The sequence below is a fragment of the Rhinatrema bivittatum genome, chromosome 15 (assembly GCF_901001135.1).
Source record: "Rhinatrema bivittatum chromosome 15, aRhiBiv1.1, whole genome shotgun sequence".
In the NCBI taxonomy this organism is placed as follows: Eukaryota; Metazoa; Chordata; class Amphibia; order Gymnophiona; family Rhinatrematidae; genus Rhinatrema; species Rhinatrema bivittatum.
In genome coordinates this window covers 55697255-55723548 of record NC_042629.1, presented here as the reverse complement: position 1 = coordinate 55723548, position 26294 = coordinate 55697255, and the positions used below count along the sequence as shown (strand labels likewise).

Genomic DNA, 26294 nt, shown 5'->3' with positions numbered 1-26294 from the left:
CAGGTACTGGAGGTGCTAAAAGAGCTCCCCCTCACCCTGCAGTCCTGGAGCAACAAACCTGAGGGATTAATATTTCCCTTTGGATTCAGGGGGGTTTGCATTTATGTAGTATGGATTAGCACAAGCAAGTCGGCAGCACGGGTAGCTCTAGCAATCCTGCAAGAATTAATGATGTTGGGAAGGGGCTTCTTTTTTTAGCTGATGGATCGAGATAGTGGTGTTCTTCATGGGACAGGGCATCTGCCTTTCCGTTTTGAGCTTCCGTGTGTTAGGAGATTTGGAAGTCAAACTTTGAAGAATAGTGCCCACTACATTTCCTGCAGGTTCAGGGCTTTAACTGATCAAAGGTACTTAATATTTTGCTGGTCAGTAAGCATCCCAGGATGGGATTCTCTCAAGGTAATATTTTGTAATTCTGCTTTTATGACTATGAGCTCCTATTCAGGGTGGCATCATAATGCTCTACAAGTAAAGGTTTTGTGAAGAGAAATGTACATGGGTGCAGCTCCAGTCTAGGGCTCTGCTGCTTGGAAGACACTTCTCTCGGCCCCAAGTCCAATGCATCAGGGTCTGGGTGAATCGAAAAAGGGGTGAAGTCCAATGCAGAAGGTCTGGGTGAATCAAAGGGGTGAAGGTGAAGACCACGTTCAGGATCAATGTGTTTCTGAGGACAAGGAAAACTTTTGGGGATCCGTTTGCCATTGAAAGACAAAATACAGCCCAGAAACTCCATTCAAACCTGGATGAACAAGCACTTTACTGATTTTTTTTTCCTTCTAGCCTCTCTGCAATGTCGCTCATTAAGATATTAAACAGAACTGGTCCCAAAATTGATCCTTGAACACTCCACTTAATACTGTTCTCTCTTCAGAGCAAGTTCCATTAACCATTACACATTGTCTCCTGTCAATCAACTAGTTTGTAATTCACTTCCAAGCTTATTTTATTTATGAGCTGCCTATGTGGGACTGTATCAAAAGTTTTGCTGAAATCCAATTAAATCACATTGAGTGCTCTTCCTTGATCAAATTCTCTAGTCATCCAATCAAACAAAATCAAGTAGATTTGTCTAACAGGACCTTCCTTTGATGAATCCATGCTGCCTCAGATCTAGCAACCCACTGATATGTAGATAGTTCACTATTGTTTCCTTCAACGGATTCTCCATTCATTTTCCCACCATCAAGGTGGGGCTAACCAGGAAAATTAATGTGCCTTTTGCTGTAGATTTTGCATACTGGTGCAGATTCTTCCCTATTCAGCATTTCCTAATAAGCACATGCTTTCTTCTTCACTGGCTACTCCTCAATACTCTGTTCTCACTTGAATGTCAAGACTCTTCTGTCTTGGTTCTCTTCTTAATTCTCCCATCACAATTTGTGTATCCCTGGTGGATCATCCTCCACTGGTATCCTGCTATCAATTGGTGTGCCTCTGTCCTGGGCGCTATTCTTTCTCTTTCTCCGCATTCTCTTCCTCCCATGATTTCAGTACCATCTGTATGCTAATGACTCCCAAAACAGCCTCTCTACACCAGAAATTTTACCAGGAATCTAGTCCCAAATCTCAAGCTGCTTATCTACATTGCCATCTGGCTAACCCAATGCCACCTTTCACTTAACATGGCCAAGACAGAACTTCTTATTTTCCCATCCCCTCAGCCCATAACTTTGGGACCATCTTTGATTCCTCTCTTCTAAACATATCCAAAGCACTACTAAAATATTTTTCACCTAGATCTACTCCTTCCTCTCTGAACACATTACGAAAACCCTTATTCACTCTCCCACATAGACCACTGCCACCTGCTTTTCACAGGTCTCCCTCTGAACCATCTCTCTCCATTACAATCTATTAGAAAGTCAGCTGTGCAACTTATCTTCTGCCAGTGTCACTATAACCAATCCCTCTTCTCAAGGTTACTCACAAAATGCATTCATTCTATAGTTACCTCTTACTACTACTACTACTACTGCTGCTGCTGCTGCTGCTATCACTACTGCTTATCATTTTTATAGCACTACTAGGCATACACAGTGTTACATAAGTACATGAGAGATTGTTCCCATTCCATGGAACTTACAATCTAGTTAAGCTGTATAGTCAAGACAAAAAATGTTTTAGTAATCACTTAACTATTATAAAGCAGGTTTAACATGAGAGGGCAAGGTCAGGAAGAGTCAATTTTTTGATTTATAGGCAGTCTCACAGAGGTGAGTCTTTAAGCAGGATTTGAATACGACCAGAGATAGAGGACACTGTGCTAACTCTGGAAGGCTGTTCCAAAAGACAAAATGTGGAGTTAGCAGTGGGGGATAAAGGCACAGATCAGAGCAGATTGTCCAACAAACTAAGGTCATGAGGAGGACATGTAAAGAAGAGATGTAGTGTGGAACTGCAGAGTAAATAACCTTGTAAAGGAGTAGTAGTAGTTTGAACTGAATGCAGAATTAGATAGGAAGCCAGTGTACCGACATGAAAAGAGGTAACATGGTTGTAATGACACACTTCTCTGTTTTCTCCTTGTAAACTCAGTTCTTCAAGCAAGTCACTGATATCTATGCCCTTGCCATCACTGATTCTGTGATTTCCTCCTTGCTATGCCATATGCATCATGCTCTCTCTGGCCTTATTCAAATTCAGCCTAAAAAACCCATCTTTTTGAGGCTGCTTTTAAATCTTAATCCATGATTCTCCTGGTCACAGCCTTTTTGGTTTTAACCATTTTCCATAATAAATGGAATTGACTAGATTATAAGCTCTACGAAGGGACTGTCTCTTATATGTATTTGTACAGTGCTTTGTAGGTCTGGTAGTGCGCTAGAAATGCTAAGCAGCAGTAATAGAAACAATCTCCACATACTCCTTCCATATGAATGATTTATATACTGCACAGGTGGCAATATATTGCAATATTTTACTTTGATGGGCATAACCAAAGAGAGAAAATGTCTGGGAAAATTTGAAATGATTGGAAAAAGTGCGAGTTCCTGTTTTTTCCCTGAATAAAAATGGAAATTTGGTGAAAATTTGTTTTCAAGATAAAAATGAATTATGTAAAGCTTAGCATATAAGATTTTCCTTTTTCTTAATGTAAAACTGAGGCATTTGTACTTCAGTCTCATAAGTATACCTAACAGTTATTACAGATATATCCCGTCCTAGAGAGAGACTTTCAAGCTGCTGCAGCCCAAGTATTTGAACAATCCTCTCAAAGGAGCTTGTTGGGCATTCCTTCAGTACACCAAGCCAGACTTTTTGATACGAGGGAACGTGCGTGTTCTGTCACCGCCCCAACCCTCTGGAACTCTTTACTGCAAAAGAATTATAGCAAACTGAATGTCATCAGACTTTCAGAGGAAATGACCAAAACATTTTTCCGACTGGCATTTCTGTAGCCCAGTTGTTTTTGAGTTGGGCCTGTATATCTGGTTTCTTCTAGACTGTAAAAGTAAGTGCCTTAAATTTAATTTCTATCCACCAGGCCGAGGGAGTTTGTCTTATCTGTTTTCTTTGTATGTTTTAATACTGGTTATGTATGTTATTCTTGTGCGCCGCCTAGCTCCTTTGGGTTAGGCAGCAAAGAAATGTCTGAGATTTTGCCAGTTGAAAATTAAGGAGTGGTATTAAAATAAGAACCTTCAATACTGTAATAAATGGTAACTTTGTATTATGTAAAATTAGCAACTGTTCCTGCAGATTACAAAAAGAAAGATGCTCCTTGGTTTCTTTCTCTTTAGTGTCATAGTAATTCTACCTTCAGTTTGTGGGAAAAAACTGTCAGCCTAACAAATCACAGTATAAATTAGCAGTAAATGTGAGAATAATACTTTAGCATCTTATAACTCAATTAGCATATACATCTAATTAGCAAAAATAAACAATAAAATGCAATAAATAGTTCTGAGATAAAATTCAAATAATGTAATCAAATCATAGAGGAAAATGTAAGAGCAATAGTGTTTTTCACAGTTATCAAAATTTCAACACATTTGGCTCTTTCTTCAAAGCTAGGAGTAGAGCATTCCATAAACTGGGGGCAAATGCAGAGAACGCTCTTACGCTTAACTACTCTGATGGGATAGGCTTTACCTTAATCAGAGTAGTACCAGGCTGCAGGCAATAACCTTTAAAATAACTGCATGATGGGGGAAAGCTGACAGTCTCTCCGAAGTGCATGATTCAAATGGATGTATCCTTGAAGGACACTAACAAAATGGGGAAGTTGGGCAATCAGAAAGAGAGGTTGCAATAAATGTTATGAAACTGGAAGATGTAGTAGGCCAGATTGACAAACTGAAGAGTAACAAATCACCTGGACCAGATTGTATACACCCCAGGGTTCTGAAAGAATTCAAAAATGAAATTTCAGACCTATTACAAGTAATTTCTAACCTATCATTAAATCATCTGTTGTACCTGAAGACGCCAATATTTTAAAAGGGCTCCAGAGATAATCCACGAAACTATATACTGGTGAGCCTGACTTCAGTGCTGGGAAAAATCATGGAAGCTATTATAAAGAATAAAATCGCAAAACATATAGATAGTCATGACTTAATGGACACAGCTAGTATGGATTTACCCAAGGGAAGTCTTGCTTCACAAATCTGTTAAATGTTTTTTGAAGGGGTGAATAAATGTGGGTAAAAGTGAACCTATAGATATGGTGTATTTGGATTTGCAGAAGGCATTTGACAGTCCCTCATAAGAGGCTTCTAAGAAAACTAAAAAGTCATGGGATAGGAGGTGCTGGCCTATTGTGGATTGCAAACCTCTTAAAAGACAGGGAATAGGATTAAATTATCTGTTTTTACAGTGGAAAAAGATAAACTATGGAGTGCCTCAGGGATCTGTACTTGGACCAGTGCTTTTTAATACATTTATAAATGATTTGGAAAGGATATGAGGTATCAAATTTGCAGATGACACAAAATTATTCAGAGGAGTAAAATCACAAGTGAATTGTGATAAAATGCAGGAGGACTTTCTGAGACTGGAAGATTGGGCATCCAAATGGCAGGTGAAATATAATGTGGACAAGTGCAAGGTGATGCATATAGGGGAAAATAACCCTTGCTGTAGTTACACGATGTTAGGTTCCTTATTAGGAGTTACCACCCAGGAAAAAGATTTGGGCATCGTAGTTATTACATTGAAATTGTCTGCTCAGTGTGCTGTGGTAGTCAAAAAAGCAAATGTTTATGAATTATTAGGAAAGGAATGGCAAATAAAACCAAGGATGTCATAATGCCTCTGTATCGCTCCATGGTGAGACCACACCTTGAATACTATGTGCATTTCTGGTCTCCACATCTCAGTTTGGCGAAGAGATGACTGGGGGGGGGGGAATATGATAGAAGTCTATAAAATCATGAAAGGACTTGAACAAGTTAATGTAAATCGGTTATTTACTCTCTCAAATAATAGAAGGACTAGGGGCCACTCCATGAATTTAGCAAGTAGCTCATTTAAAACAAATCAAAGAAAATTATTTTTCACTCAGCGCATAGTTAAGCTCTGGAATTCATTGCCAGAGGATGTGGTTACCTCAGTTAGTGTAACTGGGTTGAAAAAAGGTTTGGTCAAGTTCTTAGAGGAAAAATGCATAAACTGCTATTAATTCATAAGCAATAGTAGCTTGAGATTTATTTAATGTTTGGGTACTTGTGACTTGGATTGGCCACTGTTGGAAACAGGATACTGGGCTTGATGGACTCCTGGTCTGACGCAGTATGGCATTTCTTATGGGAAAATACTAGAAGTCAGAATACAAGAGGTTTTGAATGCATTTCGGGGTTGACTTTTAATTAATGGTCTCTTTTTAAATGTGGGAAATCTTGTGGGTAGGTAAACAATTACCTTTAAATAATAATTTAAACATGCAGTATGTTAGTGAGGTGTTACCAGTACAATCTCAGTTTAGAATCTTGGGTTTATGTAGGTTCGCAGCTATTTAGAGTGCATGTACAGCATTTGGTAAAGGTCGCATTTTTTATGTTAGGAATGTTATGACCTTTACGTTTCATATTAAAAGCAAACTTATCTAGAACTGCCGCTCAAGCCTTCGTACTAAACCATTTAGATTATTGTAGTAATATTCTGGTTGGCTTACCTGGCACTTCATTACAGGCCCTACAGCTAATACAGCACGCAGCAGCAAAATTGATTATGGGAATAAAATATGGTGAGCATATCTCTCTGGTTATGAAATCTTTACATTGGCTTCCAGTGAAATGGAAGTCTCAATTTAGAATATTAATGGTTATTCATAAATTGTTATACTCAATCGTATGGTGGCCAAGACCTTTGCTTGGTATACTCCATCATATATGCTGCATTTTCAGGAGAATTTTAGGCTGCAGAAATCATGGGAGAAGGCACTATCTTATGTAGAGCCTGAATTATGGAATACACTTCCACTGAGGAAGAGAGAAATAGGAAACTTTTTAGGAAAGCATATATGTGACTTTAAGATGCTGTTTTTGTATGAAATGTTTGATTTATGAATGTGTGCTTATTGGAATCTGCACTGAACTTTTGTTGTGGAAGCAGCGGAGTAGAAGTAAAGCAGAAATAAATTATCAATAGACTTGCTGAGATTCAAGCTCAGTGAACCAGCATACATCTATAATATCACACACAGGGGCATGCCCTTTGGCACGGGCCCACCTGTCAGGCAAGCATTTTAGTGGTGGAAAGCGTCTTGCTGTAGTCAAATGACCCAAGATGTGGGTTTGAGCCAAAATCTGATGGCAGGTATCAGACAAGTGGAGAGCTAACCGCCCCTTTCAGCAGCGAGTAAGTAAAGTGCAGAGCGGATGATTTTTGACACAGAGCCACTGTCAGGCAGCTGTTTTGGTGCTGGAGTGCCTTTGCTGTGGTCACATGACCCAGGAAGTGGGCAACCATAAGGGTAAGGGATGTCAGTGGAGAGACCGGCATGGTGTTCAGTCTTGTAATAGTCGCTCCATGCATGCTGCCCCCATGCAGAAATATTACACCAGAGGTTACCACAGATCACTTATTTCCATCCTCTAGCCATTTAGGGATGCGCTGTACTTCGCCCACTCCCATTTGGATGTTCTTACTGTTCTTGTCTTCATCTTTTCTGGGAGGGCATTCACCTCTCTTTCCATGAAAATATATTTCCTGATGATGTTCCTGAGTTTGATCCTTGTGCATTATTAAAGTCTGTATCATGTCTCCCTTTCCCATCCCATCTCCTCTAGGGTGTTACACGTTTAGAGCCTCTTTCAGTAGCAGGCCTTGCACCATTTTGGTTGCTTTTCTCTGGACAACTTCTATCTTATCTCTTTCCTTTCGTATTTCACTCACAATTTTAAGAGAAAATATTTCAAAAGAAGTTTTTTTGGGGTTTTTTTTCCCTAAAATGTTCTTCTGGGCTTGCTAAAAAAAAAATTCCCAGATTCTTCCTTTTTTCCCAAGCCTTGTGTCTAGACATAACACACAATTGCTACATTTTTGCATACAGAATTCCGTAAGTCTTGCCACAGAAACTACTCTCAAATTGCCAGAGAGAATTAGGGTCCCTGGTTGTAAGTCAGCTTGTATATAAAAGCTAAGCTATTAAAAATAAAGCTCTTGTTTAGGCATTACCAGTGGTCAGGGTAGCAACAGACATGTTTGCTTTACAAAATGTACTCCTGGCATCATGGTAAGGTCAAGATGGTGGTTCTGTGGATTAATCTCTGGTGGTAGGGAAGGACTTGTCAGGCTTTACCCTTTCAGTATAGAGTCAAAGTGTTGACATCTTTCACTAGAAACAATAGGAAAACTTTTTTTTTTTTCTTGTGATAAATTATAGCAAGTCTAAATATTGATACCCAAGCTATTAGTGTCTTAGACTTAATCCTGCTCTCTTCTCTCCATAGACTGATGGACAAAGCGATAAAGGAATATTCTGTGTATCGCTCTAGCCTGCTCTTCTGGGCTCTGGTAGACCTTATTTACAACATGTTTAAGGTAAGGCGCATTTGACCAGAACAGTTTCTTGAACTTGCTGAGCCTTGATATCCAAGTGGGATAGGACTCCATTTTGTTTTGTGTGTTCAAATGACCAGCATAAAATACAAGTACACATTGTGCAGCAGTGGCATCTTGTCCCGGAGACACAGCTAACTGGAAGAGAGGAGAGGTGCAGGGGGAGATACGATACAGACCTTCAGATTCCTGAAAGGTTTTAATGATGCACGAACTTTAAAACTTTTCCGTCAGAAAGGGGGTCACAAAATGAAACTCCGGGGGGTGGGGGGGACTCTGAACCAACATTAGGAAATATTTCTTCACGGAGAGGTTGTTGGATGCCTGAAAAGCCCTTCCGGAGGAGGTGGAGAGGGGGAAAACAGTCAACAAGTTCAAAGGGGCATGGGATAAACACTGGATCCTAAAAGAAAGAGAATGGAAATGAAAAAGAGAGTGCATGGGGGTAGCCTGCAGAGAAAGTTGCACAAAAAGTTCTGTGGTCAAAATTTATGTGGTTGGCAAGGGTAAAATTTTAAAACTTGACTATTGTGTGCATATCTTGAAAAGTTAAGTACACAAAGGCTTTTGCATATCAACACTGTTGGTTATCATTCTTTTAAATTGATGGCCTAGGTTTGTTAGCTCGAACCTTGTACTGTCCAAGTAGCTTCTGAAGCAGTAGCTTAGTCCTCTTGGTGATTAAGGACTGAGCAACTCATGGCAACAATTAATGACTAACCAAAGAGCAACACTGCAATTAGTTCCTGAAGAAGTTATCACATAAAGCCAGGTTGAAGTCCTTAACATCTAGAGTGTCTGAAGTGAGGGTATGTGGATGAATACCCTGGAGGTCTTGTATATTGTCTCTTTAATGATTAGTTCAACAATGAGAAGCCATGCAGCTCAGCAGGAACTTCTTCTGGCTTGTATAGCAAATGTGCACGAATGAAATGCTCAGGGTTAAATCTGTAAGCCATTGAATAGCTTCAACAGAAGCATAATTGATAGAGTCTAGTCCACTTTTGAGTGAGAGTAGGCTCTAATTGTCTGATCTGGGTGGCCACAGTCGTGTTAGAATTTTTACTTGTGTAGGAGATGAGTAGGTGCTGAGGAAATGGTTCATACTTTAGGTCAGAATTATCCTGCAGTTTTTCCCCAGCTAGAAAGGATTACTAGAACATAGCTTAATATTTTGTTTGGTATGTTTTACATTTAAAATATTTACTTTACGTTTAGTACTGTTATTGTCTACTTTCTTAAAGCAAATCGGTAGACTTTAGTAATTCTTGTTTTTTCTGTCTTTATAGAAGGTGCCGAGTAGTAACACAGAGGGAGGCTGGTCCTACTCTCTGGCTGACTTCATCCGACATAATGATATGCCAATCTATGAAGCTGCAGACAAGGCGCTGAAAACTTTCCAGGATGAATACATGCCTGTTGAAACCTTTTCTGAATTCCTGGATGTAGCTGGTGGGTATTAAATTTCATAGAGGAGTTTTTAAGAGAGCCCTTTTGTCCCCCAGATCAGGCCTAGATGTGACGTAATGATTCAGGATAGCAGGAGTCGCTGCTCCCTGCATATAACCCCTAGGGGCATGAGAGATTCCATCTGGCTCTCCCACTTCAGGCTCTCATGCAGCAGGCATCTGATTTCTCATAGCTTTACCCAATTTGACAGAGGGACTTTCATTTTCAGTTTTTATTTTACTTTTCCTGGAAATTTATCAGTGTTTATAACAAACAAAGAGGTCGATGCACACTGAAAATCAGTGCACAGTTTAATGCACAAACTAATATTTTCTAATGGTATGCTAATGCATTGCTGAGCTAAGCTTAAGCAGGCAACCTCAGCCACATACAGGCACAAAAGGCCACATTTTTGGTGAAAATTTGTCTGAAAGATAACTGGCTAAAATTAGCCACTTATTTGAAAATCGACCCCAATCTGTCTTATAGCTTCATCTTTTGTTGTATTTTTTTCTCTGATATTTAGGGTCAAAGTTCACGGGTACATTTAACCCACAGACTGCAGCAAGTTTCAAAAAGAAAGTAAGCTTGTACTTTCGCATTGAAATTTGCCACTGGTACTTTGAACCTACTTTTTAGTGCAGATACCTCTTCTGCAGAAAATAACGTGTAGGCTTGAAAATACAATATCCACATGTTGTTTTCCAGTCCCACACAAAACACGCCTTCTGGAACAATTCCTCTAAATGCGGTTAAAAGTATTGCAGGCTCACCGACTTTTAGCCTTATTAAAGGAGGGCAGTTTTCAGTCAATTTACGTGCCTACATCACCATTCATCTGCGTAAATGGCTTTGAAAATGATCTTCCCTGTGTCATGGAGCGATAAGCTGGTGCCTGGGTCATGCTTGTGCTGGAACCATTCCTTGACTTGAAAATTCAGAATTTCTCCCCACCCCCAAGAGCAGCAAGCTCTGTCCATCAATCTTCCTTTAAATTTCCACAGTCACATTTACTATAGCTGCTGTTTGACTGATGTACCTCTGCATCCCTTCATACCCATGCTTCTGAATTTTAGTTCCTTGCATCTCATGATCTATTTGTTGGCATTTCTTACAGACTGCTGCTTTCCACGCAGTGTACAAAATACACATTCAGATTGATTACAAATAAGTCATAAAACAGAAGCATTATTAAACACAATAAATAATAGTATAAAACTAAGTATACAAATTAAAATACTACACACAAGGTTGTACATAGCTTCTGGCCTTCATTTTCAGTTTTTATTTTATTTTTCCCAAGAATTTATCAGTGTTTATTATGATAAAACTGGGAGAAAATCAGTGGAAAGAAATGAGTCCTTTCTTTCCACTGATTTTGTTTGTTATAATACACAGATAGGTTCTTAGAAAAAAATAAAATAAAAACTGAAAATGGAGGTGCTCTTCACATAACTGGAACTGTAATGTCTGTGTTGTTTCTGTGAAATTGTAGGCGTTGTCCAAGACATGTCGGAAGAAGATCTATAAGGACCACAAAGCGAATATAAAACTACATCCACTTATTTTATTTTTTTTATTAAGTTCAATAAAATATATCAACCTCCACAGTATCATATTTTGCCTAAAGACAATACCACCACAAACATTTTATTCTATATATTTGAAGTTATACACAGATGTTGGATACCTCAGTTATCCGTTAACAGCAAAGAAATACATTAGTACCTGGCTGTGAAGATGATTACTAGTACAGGACTTTAAAATAATAGTAACAATGCAGATATTTTTTTAACTCATCAAAAGTTATTTATATATATATATAGAGAGAGAGTCTTAAATTTGCCTAGTTTTTTTTTATTTGTCTACTTTTCCCATAGTTTGAAAGAGGAGCACAATAATCAAAAACAAAAAATACAATCACCATCAAAAAAACAAGTATAAAACTGTAATAAAATTTAATTAAATTAATAAAATTCAAAACCGTTCAAAACCAACAAAATTAACAATTGAATAATATCAAATACAGGCAAGGATTACTTCTATTTATTTATTTATTTGACATTTTTTATATACCAAAGTTTGTTAATAACATCACATTGGTTTCCATAAAACAGGAATACAGCAACAGGCTTTACAATTAAACTGATTTTGAACAGGGGGAAATTGGGGGAAGGGGGACACTATATAATAGAAGCTATGAAGGGAGGGGGAAAGAAAGAGAAAAAAGGGGATATTTCGGTAGATATAGTAAATATACTCTATTTATTGTTTATTTCAGTAAATAGACTTCTAATTAACAATATCCTTGTTACTTTAAATTCTAAAAAATTTCCTGGTGATGGTACATATAGGGCCTGATTTTCAAATGTTTATTATTTGATATACCGCCTTTCAACATAAAGCGGTTTACATTACTAAAATCCATCAATGTAATCAAATATGCACATTACCTAAAACATCATAGGAAAAGTTAACAATATAAAAAAAAATAGAATTAAGTTAAACAAGTAAGATATATACAGCTAGTAAAAAAATATGTATCATAATCCAGGCTAAATACTTAAATTACCACCGCCTAATAAGATCAAGCAGTTTATTTCATAAATGAATTTCTAAAAGATTCAAAGCTATTTTTGTGAATAAGTCACAGTTATATGCAAGTGAATAGTTATTATAAAATACCCTGGAGTTTGAACAAACGTATGTGCATAAGTTTGCTTTAATAATTTGGGGTAAAGTGTGTTTGTAAAAAGTTTGTCCAAACTTTAACCAACTGCATACAGTGTTAACATTCTCCTCATTGAGAGTAATTTTAAAGGCATTTATGTGGGTAAAATAGGGGATTAACTGCATAAATGGCTTCTTATAAACTTGCCTGCTGGATATGTGGGTAAAAATATGTGCATTTTTACTCACATATAAAAGAGGCATTCTGGGAGTGGAGTTAACACCCACATTTCCTTGAGGAAACCTCACACACATGGCAGATATAAAGGTTTGTGCGTGCCCTTCCCAGCATCATTTTCCAAGTGAAAGTATACCCATTTTTACTTGGAAGCCTTGTGTAAAGTTCGCCCACAGACTCTACACCCGTATGAAAATTATCCCCAGAGTGACACGGTTCATTCTGTCGGAAAAAAGGTCTGATGCTTTGGACAAGACAAGAGCATTCATGCAGCCCCTGACTGATTCTTTTGTCTGTTGTTTTTTCCAGGCCTTTTATCAGAAATCAACGACCCTGACAACTTCCTGAAGGATCTTTTCAACTCAATTCCCTGAGCATTCAGCATAGAGAAGCAGCTTTTAAAGACTTGACTGAGCTTTGCCTTTAATCTCTCCATGCTTATCTTCAACCTTTTGCAGTATATTTTTTTTTCTTAAAGGTTTTTGGAGTGATTTGGGGTTTTTAGGTTTCTTGTTTTATCCTTATGTTGTGGTTTAAATATATACAGGCATTGTGTAATCCAACTAGTTCAGGTTCAGAAATAACTGTCCTCAGTTAATAATTTAGTGTGCACATAATTAAAATTAATAATAAAAAAAAACACTGGAAAGGAAGATTTGAGTATTAATTTAACGAGTCAAGCAATCCATCAGAGGTTCTATCTCTACGGATTTCTAGAATCCTGATGGGCAATATGCACTCTGTCAGAGCCGAGGCCGTAAAGATTGCTGCTGCATTTGGCCCATAATGTAAGTAATACAATCTTTTATTCTTTTTGGTGTGTTGATACGTAAGTAAAGGAAATCTGGTATCTCCTTTCATGACACTGATGGTTAAAATTAATGGGTCCCTAAGTTGTATGAAGTTAGCTAAGGAGTTCTCCCCCTCCCCCCCCAAATGGTTTGCAAAATGTAGTAGAACTATGTTTTTGAATACAGGATTGATTCATCACAATGTGTCCTCTTCTATCATCTTCTCTGATGTCCTGGACTTGCTGCTGAGGTGTAATCGGCTATTGTCTAGCTAAGCTAGAATTGAATAAAAGCATTCATTACTTGGTTCCTAGTGCCTGTTTGTTTGAATTTAGAACATTTCCAATTTACCCAATTCAGGTACTGCATGGATAAGCAAACAAATCATACGGTGTCATTGATAACCCTGGGAATATAATCATTTAGATGAAACAGCTTGGAGACGGAAGAACTTGTTTTAGACTCGGTCATAATACATAAAGCTCTGAAAGAAAACTGTAATATCTACCGTTTGACCTTTCTAATTTAACCCCTGGCGGTTCACATCAATAGACTTATTTCATCTTTGCTATTCATTTTACCATTTATTTAGTACCCTAAACCAGAAAGCTGTACAACAAATTATATGTAAGTATAATGAGCCTCTGCCACAAAGAAGTTGCAGAGTATACCTTCTACTGGAAAAACAGAACAAGCTAGACACTACATGCCAGCAGAATACCTCACTTCTCTCTCTCTCTCACACACACACACAGAACATGTACTGACACTTATCTAATACAAAATAAGAAACCACAAAATAAGAAGAGGAAAATGCAGACAAAAACTGAAATGGAAGCCCGACTCTGCTTGCGGTACAACACCAGAGAGAAAGAAACATGGATTTCCTCCTAAACTGAGCAAAATGCAAAGACGTAAGAAATGCACATTCTCAAAGCTGACACATTCTATTCTCTAAAAACTGAAAATAAAATGTTTTCTGTGTTTGTCTGGGCATTTTATTTTTTGTGGTTGAGTTGGTCCTAGCCTCTCACTTCTCCTTTCCATTTCTTCTCTCCTCCTGTCTTTCTCATCCTTATCTAAATCTTTCTCAGACATTGATCCTTCCCATTCATTTGTTTCTCCATTTCTCTCTTCTTTGCCTCTCTCTACACTCATAATTACATTTTACCCCACTTCTCTCCTCTCTAACCCTTCAATCCCCAGTCTCCCTCTTTTCACCACTACCAGCTTTCCATCTTCTGCCTCTAATTCCCCCTGCCTCTCGCACCTTTTCCAGTGTCCTATTCCTCTGTTTTTCACCCATTCTCTAATCCCCCCCCATTTCCACCACTCTGTACTCGCCCTATTTCATCTACCTTCCTATGTCTCTCATTGCCTCACCAGCCCTGCTCCTTCCCTGTAACGTAGTCCCTCCCTAGCCTCCAAGCCATTCTTCTGTCTCTTACTTCTACCGGCTTCCTATTACCCCACTTTCACTACATCCCCAGCCCATTCTCTCCTTTTATCACACCTTCGCAGACCTTTCCGTTTCCTTACTCTCCACCCCATTACCTGCTCTCCCTGATTCCCCAAACCAGTTTCTTCCCAAGCTCTCCTAATCCCGTTCTTCCCTTAATCTACTCCTCGGTCCCTGCTTCCCTTTTTCCCTTCCTCCCCTGCCCCAACCGGCACCTCTTTAAGTTGTCGCTCTGCAGCCTAAGTGCAGGTAACCTTTTCCCTCCTACAGTCCCATGGTGAAAAATCCTCTGTTTGAAACGCAGGGTTCAAGGTGTGATCTTTAATACATCTAAGTAAGGAGATGGCCCAGAGGCCTTGATTTTTAAAGAGGCTTTCCTCAGATGGTGCCTTGAAATCCTTTTCTCTGGACAACTGGATTCTATGCCACTCCATTTCTCCTTTGCAGTAAGTATTCCTGCTTGTTTATCCCACTATTTTCATTTTTGGGGGGTGTTTTTCTCTCCTTTGATTCTCTCATCCTTTTGGTTCTGTGGCGTTCTTTTCCCGCCATTCCAATAGATGGATGTTTGATTAGTATTTTTGTTAGCATTATATTATTTTCTGGGCAGAGTTATTTGGTCTTGGTTATGGTGCACCTATTTTTGTTTCTCCCTATGTATACTGATTGGAGTCCAGTTTTTAGTCATACCCTGGTTAAAGTCCCGTAGCTGGTTAGAGTCCAGTTTTTGGTCAAGCTTAAGGCTGCTTTTATGACTACGGAGTTGGTTAAAGTCTTGCTCCTTGAAGTAGGGTGTGTGTTTAGAGGTTAGAGGCACTCTTTGGAATTTCAGTCATCATTTAGCAGAAGACTGAAATTGCTATTTTAGTTCTTTATTTTTTATATTTACCTCTGTGGTTTATTTAATAGTTCTTTTCTATGTGATAGGAGAGTGTGAAGTAGAGGAGAAAAAGGACATCATCCCTTGGCAAAAATCTTAGTAATGTGTGAAAGGTTTGTGAGTGTGTAAAGATAAGTTGACTTAGGGAATAGCCACTGCTATTAATTGCATCAGTAGCATGGGATCTTCTTAGAGTTTGGGTAATTGCCAGGTTCTTGTGGCCTGGTTTGGCCTCTGTTGGAAACAGGATGCTGGGCTTGATGGACCCTTGGTCTGACCCAGTATGGCATGTTCTTATGATTACAAGACATGTTTTGTTGATTTAGATTTTTTACATGAAAGGAGATTCTTCGTTGCTCCTTCCGCTGTCCAATACGCCTGCTCAATATGTGTGAGAGAAATACAAGCCTATTGATGTGAAATATTTAAAGAAATGGCATTTTAAAACTAGGGATGATCCTAAATTGCAGTTTCGTAAAGGAGGAATATTTTGAATAAGATTAAACTCAAAGCTCCCTTCAAATGTTCAAAGTCACAAGATGAAGTAGATATATTTTAAGATTGGTGGCAGGAAGCATACCTGCGCAAACAAAAATCTATTAATGCTGAGTTGAAAGATACTTTAGATAAAACTAAAAAGACTTTAGTTTCTACTAAGGTTCATTTAAATGAGTTAAGGACTAAAATTTAGAAACCTACAGTGTATCCAGTAAAATAAGAAGAAACCTTGTCAAAACCTGTGGATTTTATTATGATTACACCTGAAATAGATTTGTTAGAGGACCCAACTTACCAAGGAGGCTGCTATGAGCCACCGTCTGCCCGAGGGATAGATCAAGAACATTCTCCATCTGCTATGTCAGAAGGCCCTGATCATACTTCCGTGAGCCACGGGGCTTATATCATTCTCCTGTCCACAGTAGTTCTGAATCACAAGCGACAAATCCACATTTGGAGGCAACTAGTTTAGATAAGCTCAAATGAGAAGGCATGTCTAAGTCCAGAAGTTGAAATGCTAAATAAATTTTTGAATAGTTTGAACTTCTCATTAAATGAGATATCTACCCACACATTGGACTTAAAAGGTGTTTCCAGATTGTAATCATGATTCTCTTAGAGACAACATATTTAGACAAAGACAAAAACAGTTAAAAGAAAAGCAGGAAGGCATATATCCTTTACGAGAAGTGCTACTTGCAACCTTAGCTGCTAGTAATGGGGTTCAAATGGTTTATGTCCCATAGTCATAGACAGATTTACTAGCTATTAAAAGTTCATTATCAAATTTTAAAAAGGAGACACATGTTGAAGAAATTGAGGCATATAACCCAACCTTGACATTGGTTTTGTCCCATGATGTGTGTGACTGATTGAAAAAGCAAAATGACCTTCACCTGCAAATCTCCCATTCAATTTGGCACACTGTATTGATCAGCAAGTTGAGGATTTGCTTAAAGCAGTCTTAGTTTTTTCCCCAGACTAATTGGTCTAAGATTACTATGTGCAAAATTTCAGTTAGAGGAGCTGGCTGAGTATTTGAGTAGGTTGATAGAAGTATTTGTGGCATATTCCAGGGATTGAAGATCCTGGAAAAGAAGCGAATCGAGCAGGCTTGACAAATCATTTGTATATGAGACTTATTCCTAAATTGAGAGAGTGACAATTGCTTGCATTACCTGGGCTACAGAAACACCATCCAAAGTGTGCGCAGTGACGCAGGCTTGCTTGTAAGCACATGGCTGCAGCAAAAACAGTACAAATGGATAAATTATTAGCTTTACAAATCAGTTTCAAAATGTAAAAGGGACAAGGAGGTAGTAGAGGACAGGGTAGAGAAAAAACCCAGGGTTCTGCCCCTTGTAATTATTGTCATGAAATTGGCCATTGGAAAAGAGACTTCCCTCTTTTGGCACCTCCTCTGCCTCCAATGGAACGGAAGTGTTTCGGGCTCTCACCTACAGCCAAACCATACAGACCTGATAGGAAGAAAATGCCATATGCATACTAGAAGTGTGCGACACTGCCAGGAGTTTTCCTGCTCTTACTGTATCTTCCCTTCACTCTGAACCTATGATCATCCTCACAGTTTCGTGAAAAACCCAGGGTTCTGCCTTATAGATACAGGGACTTCTTGTTCAGCTTTAAGAATGGAATCTGCACCACCACTTCCACTGTCAGCCAAAAAGCTTAAGGTTGTGGGTGTGACTAATCACATGGAGACTCCCCCTTTGTCCAGTCCAGTACCTGTACAGGTAAGACCTTTTCATACATCACATACCTTTTTATTGTCGTTGTCTTCTCCTTTGAATTTGTTAGGAAGGGATTTGTTGTGTAAATGAAATTGTATCATCTCTTATTCTCCTGCTGGGATTTTTCTTACTTTTCCTAAGGAAAATGACTGCATGGTACAATCTGTTTCAATTCTCCCCCTCCATCTATTTAGGGTTAACCTCCTCTAATTGTGTGTGTCCTCTAGAATTAGATTTTTCACAAGTGCCCAAAGGGGAGTAATGATGTGGGGAAATCCCAGTCCGTCCCCCCTTGTTGGACAGATAATGCAAGAAGTGGGTAAAGTGTTGGGGATTAAATTGCATTTTCATTGTCCGTACAGCCCGGAAGCCTCCAGCTTTAATAGAACGTTTGAATCATACTTTTAAAGCTTGCCAAGATTTGTGATGAAACGTCACTCAAATGGCCAGATGTTTTGCCTTTGGCATTAATGAGCATGAGAAATATATGCCAAATCACAAGCATGTACTAACACCACACGAAATTTTATTTGGCAGACCAATGCCAGTGCCCATCATGCCTAAACTGCTAATCAACTTGAACTTTGCACAAGATGAATTAATCTTACACTTTATTTCACAGTTACATCATAAAACTAAGAAGATTCATCAGCAAATTACACCTGTTTTATAAGAGCCACCAAATAGAGGTATCAGATGTCCAGCCTGGAGATTCTGTTTCAAAGTGTTCAAGCATAAGCTTGTTGGAAGTGCCCTTATCAAGTACTGTTGATAGCCATTCTGCACTAAAACTACAAAGATTGGATCATTGTGTCCACACCAGTCATTGTAAGAAAGCCTATGAAGCAATACAGGCTATTATGGATGAGACAGAACTGATAAGTCCTGTGAGAACAGTGTTTGAGTTGAGCAAGGGTCAGGAGGAGTACTAGAAAGGGGTGGCCCAGAGGGTTCCCTCGATATCTAAGTGCGTCAGTTAAAGTATTCTTGCAGAAATGTGAAGAAAGGCCAAAAGGTATCATGTGTGGCTGTGTTTCCTAACACAGTGGCCCATGATCATGCCATTCATGCTGTCAGAAAAAAAAAATGGCTTTGTATGGATCACCAACACCCTCCAGAACAACTTAAATCTTACAGACTGTTGAATTTGTTCTAAGCTACCACTGTCAACTGGTTCTTTTCTGGCTTCAGCTTTCCAGACAGTGCCACTGAACCTTACTGATCCTAGCATAACTCAAGTGCTTATATGTACAAGTAAAAGTGCTCCACCAAAAGGGATGGACTCAATTGAACTAATGGCTCCTGAAATGTCTGCTGAATGGTGTCATCAACACATACCAGAAAATCAGTCTATGCCTTGTACTACAGATAATGATTTTTCCCATTGCCATGAAACAATAATGACTTTTGCTAATGACAGATATCTTGTTCCTCCTGGATGGCAATCAGATGGGTCATGCATATTAGTAACTGAAGGTAATAGTTTGTTTTTACCAGTGAATATATATTAAAATACTATGTTTTTCACATAACCAGTCTTATATTCAATATGGGCCTTTTGGAAATTTAGCTTTACCCAATACAACAATGCCAGCACGAAACTATACACTTGCTGAGCGTTTACATTTAACGCCTCTTTCAAGTCTGTTGCATCTCCTTATTTGTTTACAGTATTATAAGGTGATTAAACTCCCCTCACATAAATTTAAGTGGACCATATATACCACTTAATGTCCAAATAAAGCAGGTGGTCATGCTGGTATTCATGCTCCAGAGGTATTTTATATAAATGGAAAAGGGCATTCAAAATATATTATGGGAGTAATAGCGGAAGGATAACTTTGTACTATCCCCGATTTTTCTGTTCATCTCCTCAATGCTACTAAACACATCTCTGACCATTTTCACCCAAATATTCAATCTTATAGATGAATATGACATTCTTTAGATCTGTTACAGGAGTAATCTTTCCATCGGTTGGAGTTTATAATCTGCAAACTGCACTCCAGAGTTTAGTAGAACAGATAGTACATGAAAATAGTGCAGTATTGTCTGGAGTACAGGTAGAGAGAACTTCATTGGCTGGAGTTGTAATAATTGAATGGCATTGGATATTTTGTTGGCAGAAAATGGAGAGGGTATATCAAGTAATAAATGTCTTGCTGTGCATATGTTCATCAATCAGGTCAAATTGATCAGTCACACTACATGAACGACCTGGCTCATCGAACTAATGTATTGCAGATTGATTTAAATGGGTAGAATTGGGATGTATTAGGAATTGGTTCATGGTTTGAGGGACTAGGAAAAAAGATTGCATTTTGATTAATGCTGTTGCGTTGGTAAATTGTTTGTTTTTTTGTGTTTGTGGACAGTTCATTTTTACTATAACAAGAAAAAACTTATCTACTGCTTCTACTGTTATATGGCACTAAAGACTTTTGCCAAATGCTCCATCTGCAACCTTTAGACCTACATAAGAAGAATTTTATTTGCTTAATATTGAAACCTCTAAAGTATAATTGACCCTCTCTGTTATCTAAACTAGGGAGGAATTGTGGTAATTAGAAAAAGTTTTGTTTAAGCTTAAACAGTTTAGAGATCATAATAGGCCAAAAATATTTGATTGCACAAGTAAACACCATGTATAGATTATAATGAAAAAAAAGATCTGTAATAGCTGTTGCAAAACTTGCTCAAGACTGTACTGTCAGATGTTTTTGGCTCCATGGACAAGGTATAAGATGTAACTATAGGTCAAAGACAGGAGGAAGGATGCTGAATTCTAAACATTGCTTAGCTATACATACTTCAACTACATCAAGGTTGAAGCATTAATAGATATAATGATGTATGATCCTTTATCAGTATCAAAATGTGTTATTGTAGATAATTATAGATAATTATGATCAGAACTTAGGGCATACTGACCTGGTGACTAATCATGACCTAAGACATGTTGGAATGAAAAAATAAGACTATGATTGGTCAAGCTAAGATAAAATGCTAAGACACATGCTATCTTTGTAATACATGCTTTGTTGCTGCTAACATCAGAACTGTGCCATGACTTGTTCCCGTCATTTACTTACTGCAGAAGACTTGGGTGTGATCGTTAATACATCTAAGTAAGGAGATGGACCAAAGCCCTTGATTTATAAAGGAGGATTTCCTCAAATTCAGTCCAGTATAGTGAAAATTAGAAACCGCATCAAAATTATATGAATCAGGAAAATAATGGTTTCCTTACCCATGTTGTTACTTCTAGTTGATCACATCCTTGCTGCTGCACCACCATCCTTCCCACTGGAGAGCAGGCTAAGTGAAATGCAATTCCAGCATGAACTAGGCAGAGAATGGGAAAAAAAAATACCCAAATACAAACATAAACTCCGGTATCCACACTGGTCTAAGAAAAATCCCAAATTACTATCCAAACTTCCAAAGTCTCCCAAATTTTCTTCGTCCTTGCCTCTGATTTGCATTGTGGGCAAATAGATCAATGACATAAGGGGAGGGGGGGGGGGAGCTTTCCAGACTAGTCAAATCTATAAAACTCTCTAGCAATCCACAGCAACTCCTCTTCCTTCCGTTAAAAAAAAAAAAAAAAAAGGTGAGGCTATGACCATCATCAAAAAATCCCATGCCAACTTCTTTCTCACCACCCCAGAAGCAGAAGCTACTCCTCTTCGGGTAGGCATAGGGCAAGCAATGCACACAGGCTCATTTTCCCTCAGGAAGGGAGGGTCCCTGCTGAAACTGGGATCAAGTCTTAAAAACTAGAAAAGCTTCTCTTTACCAAAATCACACTCTGGAGCACCTCCATCCCTCTCTTCTCCAGGCCAGAGGAGCCTAGGCAGGGACGTCTACCAAAAAAATCTGTCTTCACACCACCAGCTCCAAACCCTCTCCAGCACCCTCCTCATATCTCTCCTTCCTTCTGAATTCTGAGCAGGCTCCAGCGGGATTTATAACCCACTGAAGTCTCCCACAACAAAGGGGAGGATTTCAGAAAGCAAAATCCTACTCCCATTGCCTGTGCTGGAAAAATATCTATTTGGAGACTCTTTTTTGGAAGAAAAACAGGCCAGGGTCACAATTAAAATAAATTGTTTAGGGCTGGCCTGAGAGTTTAGTAGCAGTGCTGGGCTCTGCCATGCAGGAGACATGGATTTGATTTCTGAGCTTAACTTGTATTGTTTGGGCAAGGCAACATGAATGCCGTGGAGGCAGTGTCCATAGCGTCTAGTGAAAGGGAGTATCAGCCATCGCATAATGGTGACACCTAGTGGCCAGACTCTGGTACATGTGTACTGATGGAAAGAGCCACAGTGTGTCTGCTTGGCAAGGCTGAGGGAGGTTGTAAAATGGGGATTATCCGGGTAGTTGCAATTGAAGGGTCATGGTGTCAAAGCCCACTTGAAGTTGATTCCAACAAAGAAGAAAGCCCAATAGAGCAGAAAAACTGCAGGGTCAAAAATGAAAATAAAAAATGCATTCAGTCTTTGCAGCTTTTTTTCACTTTCTGAAAATACCCTTTGTATTCATACTCTGTAACAGGGCTAGGCAACTCCAGTCCTCACAAGCTTGAGGTTCGTACACTGTTTTGTTTCTTGTTTTTCTGGAAATTTTTGTTGCATAATGTTCCGCAGGTATGGCAGAAACCCCGTGTGCTGTTCAAAAAGAAATCCGTCTGCTTCATTTGATTTAGCAAAGCTTGGGAAACATTTTTCAGCATAAATACGGTATCTTTCCTTTGAGATGTTTTCACACAGCTTTGTTGGAGGGAACAGCATGTTTAAGTGCTTGCCTATTTCATGTTAGCCCTGCAGGCAACTGCTTTTGAGCTGTTTAATGTAAACACGCTCGAAAAAGATCAGCAAGCCAGTGTTGACTTTTAAATAATAGCATTTGCAAATAGGAAAAATTAGTTTTCAGGGTTGCGTTACTTAACTCAGGGCTTCATAAACTTGTCCTGTCATAGCTGGCGGGTTTTATCTCATGAATGTTCATTACATTAATATCCTATAAACCTGCCTGGTTGTTGGAATTGCTGGTATACGTTTGAGAGTTAACCAGTCAATGCTTTGCTTTCAAAAAAAATTCCCCCATTGGCCAGCTAATTTTAAGTACTTGAATTCATCAGATTGCCAGATTTATCCAGTGAAGAAAGGGGTAGCTCCCAGTGTGGGGGGTACTTTTAATTCCTTAAGAAGGGAAGAGAATCACTTTCAGGTTTTCCTTCTTAAAAGGCCCTCTTGTAGGGTAGACTAGAAAAGCTATCCAGAAGCCACTCTACCACTAGGTAACTTGGCCAGAATAGGAGTAAACGGTTGTCTTTTAAGGGTCATTCTCAGTGATGCTCACTGGCCAGCAGGGGTTGCCACCATAGCAGTAGCCATCTTCCCTTCTTCAGTCTGAGTGCACTACCTCTGTTACATCCAAATCTAAAAATCCCAAATGGATGGGGGATTCGAATCCAGTTCCCTCATACCAAAGCACTGCAGCCCGTAATCACTTGGATTATCTCCTATAGTGTGTTGTTGTTTTTTAATCCTTCATTTCCTATAGGGAATACCTCCATTTTCTCATTAGATAAGTTAGAAAGGTAGTCATAGCCTAAGAACAAATAAATTTGATGGTGCTGAGGAGGTTACAGTTTATCTGCCTGGCCAGCTTTTGGGGATGTGCAACCTAAGTGATTTCACAGGGTGCCCTCCACCAGGGGGCGCTACAGTTCCTTCACATACTTTGTTGGGTAAAGCTGCCTCTCTCTTCCCCCATACAGTCTTCTTCAGGGCTGAGGAGCTGCTGCAGCTGGTCCTGCAGCACCCCAGCCACCCATGGTACCAAAGAACACGTGAATGCCTCCCCATGACCTGATAAGCAGGAGACCAGAAGCACTACCCAGCAGATCTGTTTAAGCGCTTCCTCTTGCTGTCATCTCTTCTCCTTTCCTTACAGATCAAACAGCTAATCTGTGTGAGTGGGAGAGGAGCCAGCAGCAAGAGAAAATGCTGGGATGCAGATCTGATCTCCTGCCTATTGGTCTGTGGTGATGTGAAGGACAGAAAGTAAGGAGGGAGGTTAGGAAGCAGAAGGGGAAAATGGAACGTGAAGGGGGAGCTTTGTTACACAGGAGGAGAGGAGAGTGTTGCAACCGTCACTTCCCGACGGCTTCACTCCGCCTACCTTTCCTTTTTTGCGGCTCCTCCTGCTCTTCACAGACGCCTGGCTGCCGCGGCGTCCCCAGACCGGCTTGGGCGCTGCCTCCCGCCATGTTCTACAGGTACCTTAGGATGCAAGCGCCGTGCGGCCTTCATTCTTATTTCCTCATTGGCGCGTTCATCAGGGGCGTCCCCCTGTGATAACGTCATGCTGCCCGGATATTTAAGCCTACAGTTTGCTAGCTGTTGAGTTAGCAAGGGGGATAAGAACATAAGAAAATGCAATACTGGGTCAGACCAAGGGTCCATCAAGCCCAGCATCCTGTTTCCAACAGTGGCCAATCCAGGCCATAAGAACCTGGCAAGTACTGATGGGATTCACTCTCCATACCCAGCTACTCTGCCTTTCCAACTTCTATTGGACTATTTCTGCTAACGGGGTACCCGCTCCTCGGGGGCCTCTCTGGCTTCTTTCAGGTCGCTATCAGGTAACCGGTACTCGCTTCTCGAGGGCCCATGCTCCCTGACCCGCTGCCTGCATCTATCTCCTCTTCTATTTGGAAGAATTCGCCACAGACACCATCAGTGAGTACTATCATCCACTCCTCAGAGCTGTCTCCCTGGAACCAGGTACTGGCTCCAGCGTCAGTGCCATCTCCTATGTGGAACCGCTGTGTGAGTACTTTGCCAACGAGTCTCTCTGCTTCCAGGGATCTGGTACTCGCTCCTCGAGGGCCAGCTCTCCCTATCTCGGGGCATCTCCATATTTGGAACTCTGAATGTTCTATTGTACTCATTTTCTCAGTTCTCTCCACTACAGCACTGTTACAGGAGGAACCACTGTTCCAGCACCCTGGGGAATATTAGCCCAGCTGGGCTACATCTTCTACTCACTACTGCCACCTCTGGTGGCTTCTCAAACTGTCTAAATAAAGAAATATCTGTGTTTGTGTGTCTAGAGCTGAGCCTGACCTGTGGCCTCTCACGGGACTTCGCCCCGTGGGCGTGGTCAGCTGCCACAGGGTCCAAGGGTCCACCCAAACCTCACTAATTATAACAGAGAGATAGAAAGTGAGGAGGGGACTTTTACTTCTGGGGGAATTCTGCGCAACTGCACAGCACAGAAATTGCACAGAATGACCCTGTTGCACAGAATTTTCTTATTTTGCATAGAGTTGGAGAAAGCCAAATTTATGCTATTCTCACAGGACGAGCAGGATGTTAGTCCTCACATGTGGGTGACATCACAGGATGGAGCCCAATCACGGAACACTTTTGTCGTTTCTAGAACTTTGACTGGCACCTACTGGGCATGTCCAGCATGGCACTAAACTTGCAGCCAGCAGGGGTCCCCCTTCAGTCTTCTTTTTTCCGCGCAGCAGTAGCCATGTGGGTTAAGGAGCTCCACAGAGATTCCTGACAGGAATTTTCCTCACAGAATTACTAAAAACTTTCATACCCCACAAGGGTCCCTCCTTCGAATTTTTTACTCCGCAGTACTTTGGTAAGTTTTGACCCGTTTTAGGTCGATTTCCATCGAGTTTGGCCCTCTCAGCCTACTGGCCGTTGACCGTACCACGGCTCAATTTTTCCAGAGGCCATGGCGTCGGGGTTCTTTCGGTGCCCGGACTGTTCTCGCACCATGTCCATAACAGACCCTCATAAAGACTGTGTAATGTGTCTTGGGTGCGAGCATGATGTCTTGACCTGCACCAAATGTGCCTTAATGACACCTAAAGGTCGCAAGGCCAGAATAGAGAAGATGGAACTTCTCTTCTGTTCTCAAACCCAGACACCGTCTATTGCATCGACATCGTCTGAACTGGCACTGTCCACTTCATGCCAGTATCGGCCACCGACTACCTCTACCCCCCCTCAGGACCGAGGGGATTGTTGAGAGAAACATTGTCATCAACACCGGAAGTCTCTGATCATCGATGAAGTAAAATCATCGACCTCACAGGACAGAGACAAATATCTTTAAACAAGCCCGACTCAGGCCGAGTTTCACCCTCTTACAATGGGGCTGCATCAGGGGCTACAACATACAAACAAATAGACATACTGGTAAATAAATAGAAATCATAAAAAAAATTTAAAATAGACATATAAAATGGTAACATATATATGTGTGGTGTAACATATAAACTTGAAATGTGATACATGAAACTGTGTATCTGGGAAAATATAAATGTATTGCCTTTATCTCAGCTTTATCATTTTGGCATTTCTGAGTGTCTGGGTTGGAAATTATGATTATGCATCAAATGGTCTGAAATATGTTGTTAAAAACAAGATTTAAAAACTATTAAAAACTGTTAAAAAATTTTTGTTTGTTATTTAATCTTATAAAAAGAATATATACTCTGACAGATTGTAATATCCTG

At 39.9% G+C, this 26294-nt stretch overlaps 1 protein-coding gene across 1 annotated transcript in view; it reads left to right on the top strand.

Moving 5' to 3' along the window:
* UBR4 (ubiquitin protein ligase E3 component n-recognin 4) overlaps nucleotides 1-13465 on the top strand; it is a 351227-nt gene extending 337762 nt beyond the window's left edge. The window contains 3 exon segments of the mRNA XM_029579045.1: nucleotides 7896-7986; nucleotides 9294-9456; nucleotides 12671-13465. Coding sequence (XP_029434905.1) covers nucleotides 7896-7986; nucleotides 9294-9456; nucleotides 12671-12735 — 319 coding nt within the window. The 3' untranslated portion in view covers nucleotides 12736-13465.
* The last annotated feature ends 12829 nt before the right edge of the window (nucleotides 13466-26294 follow it).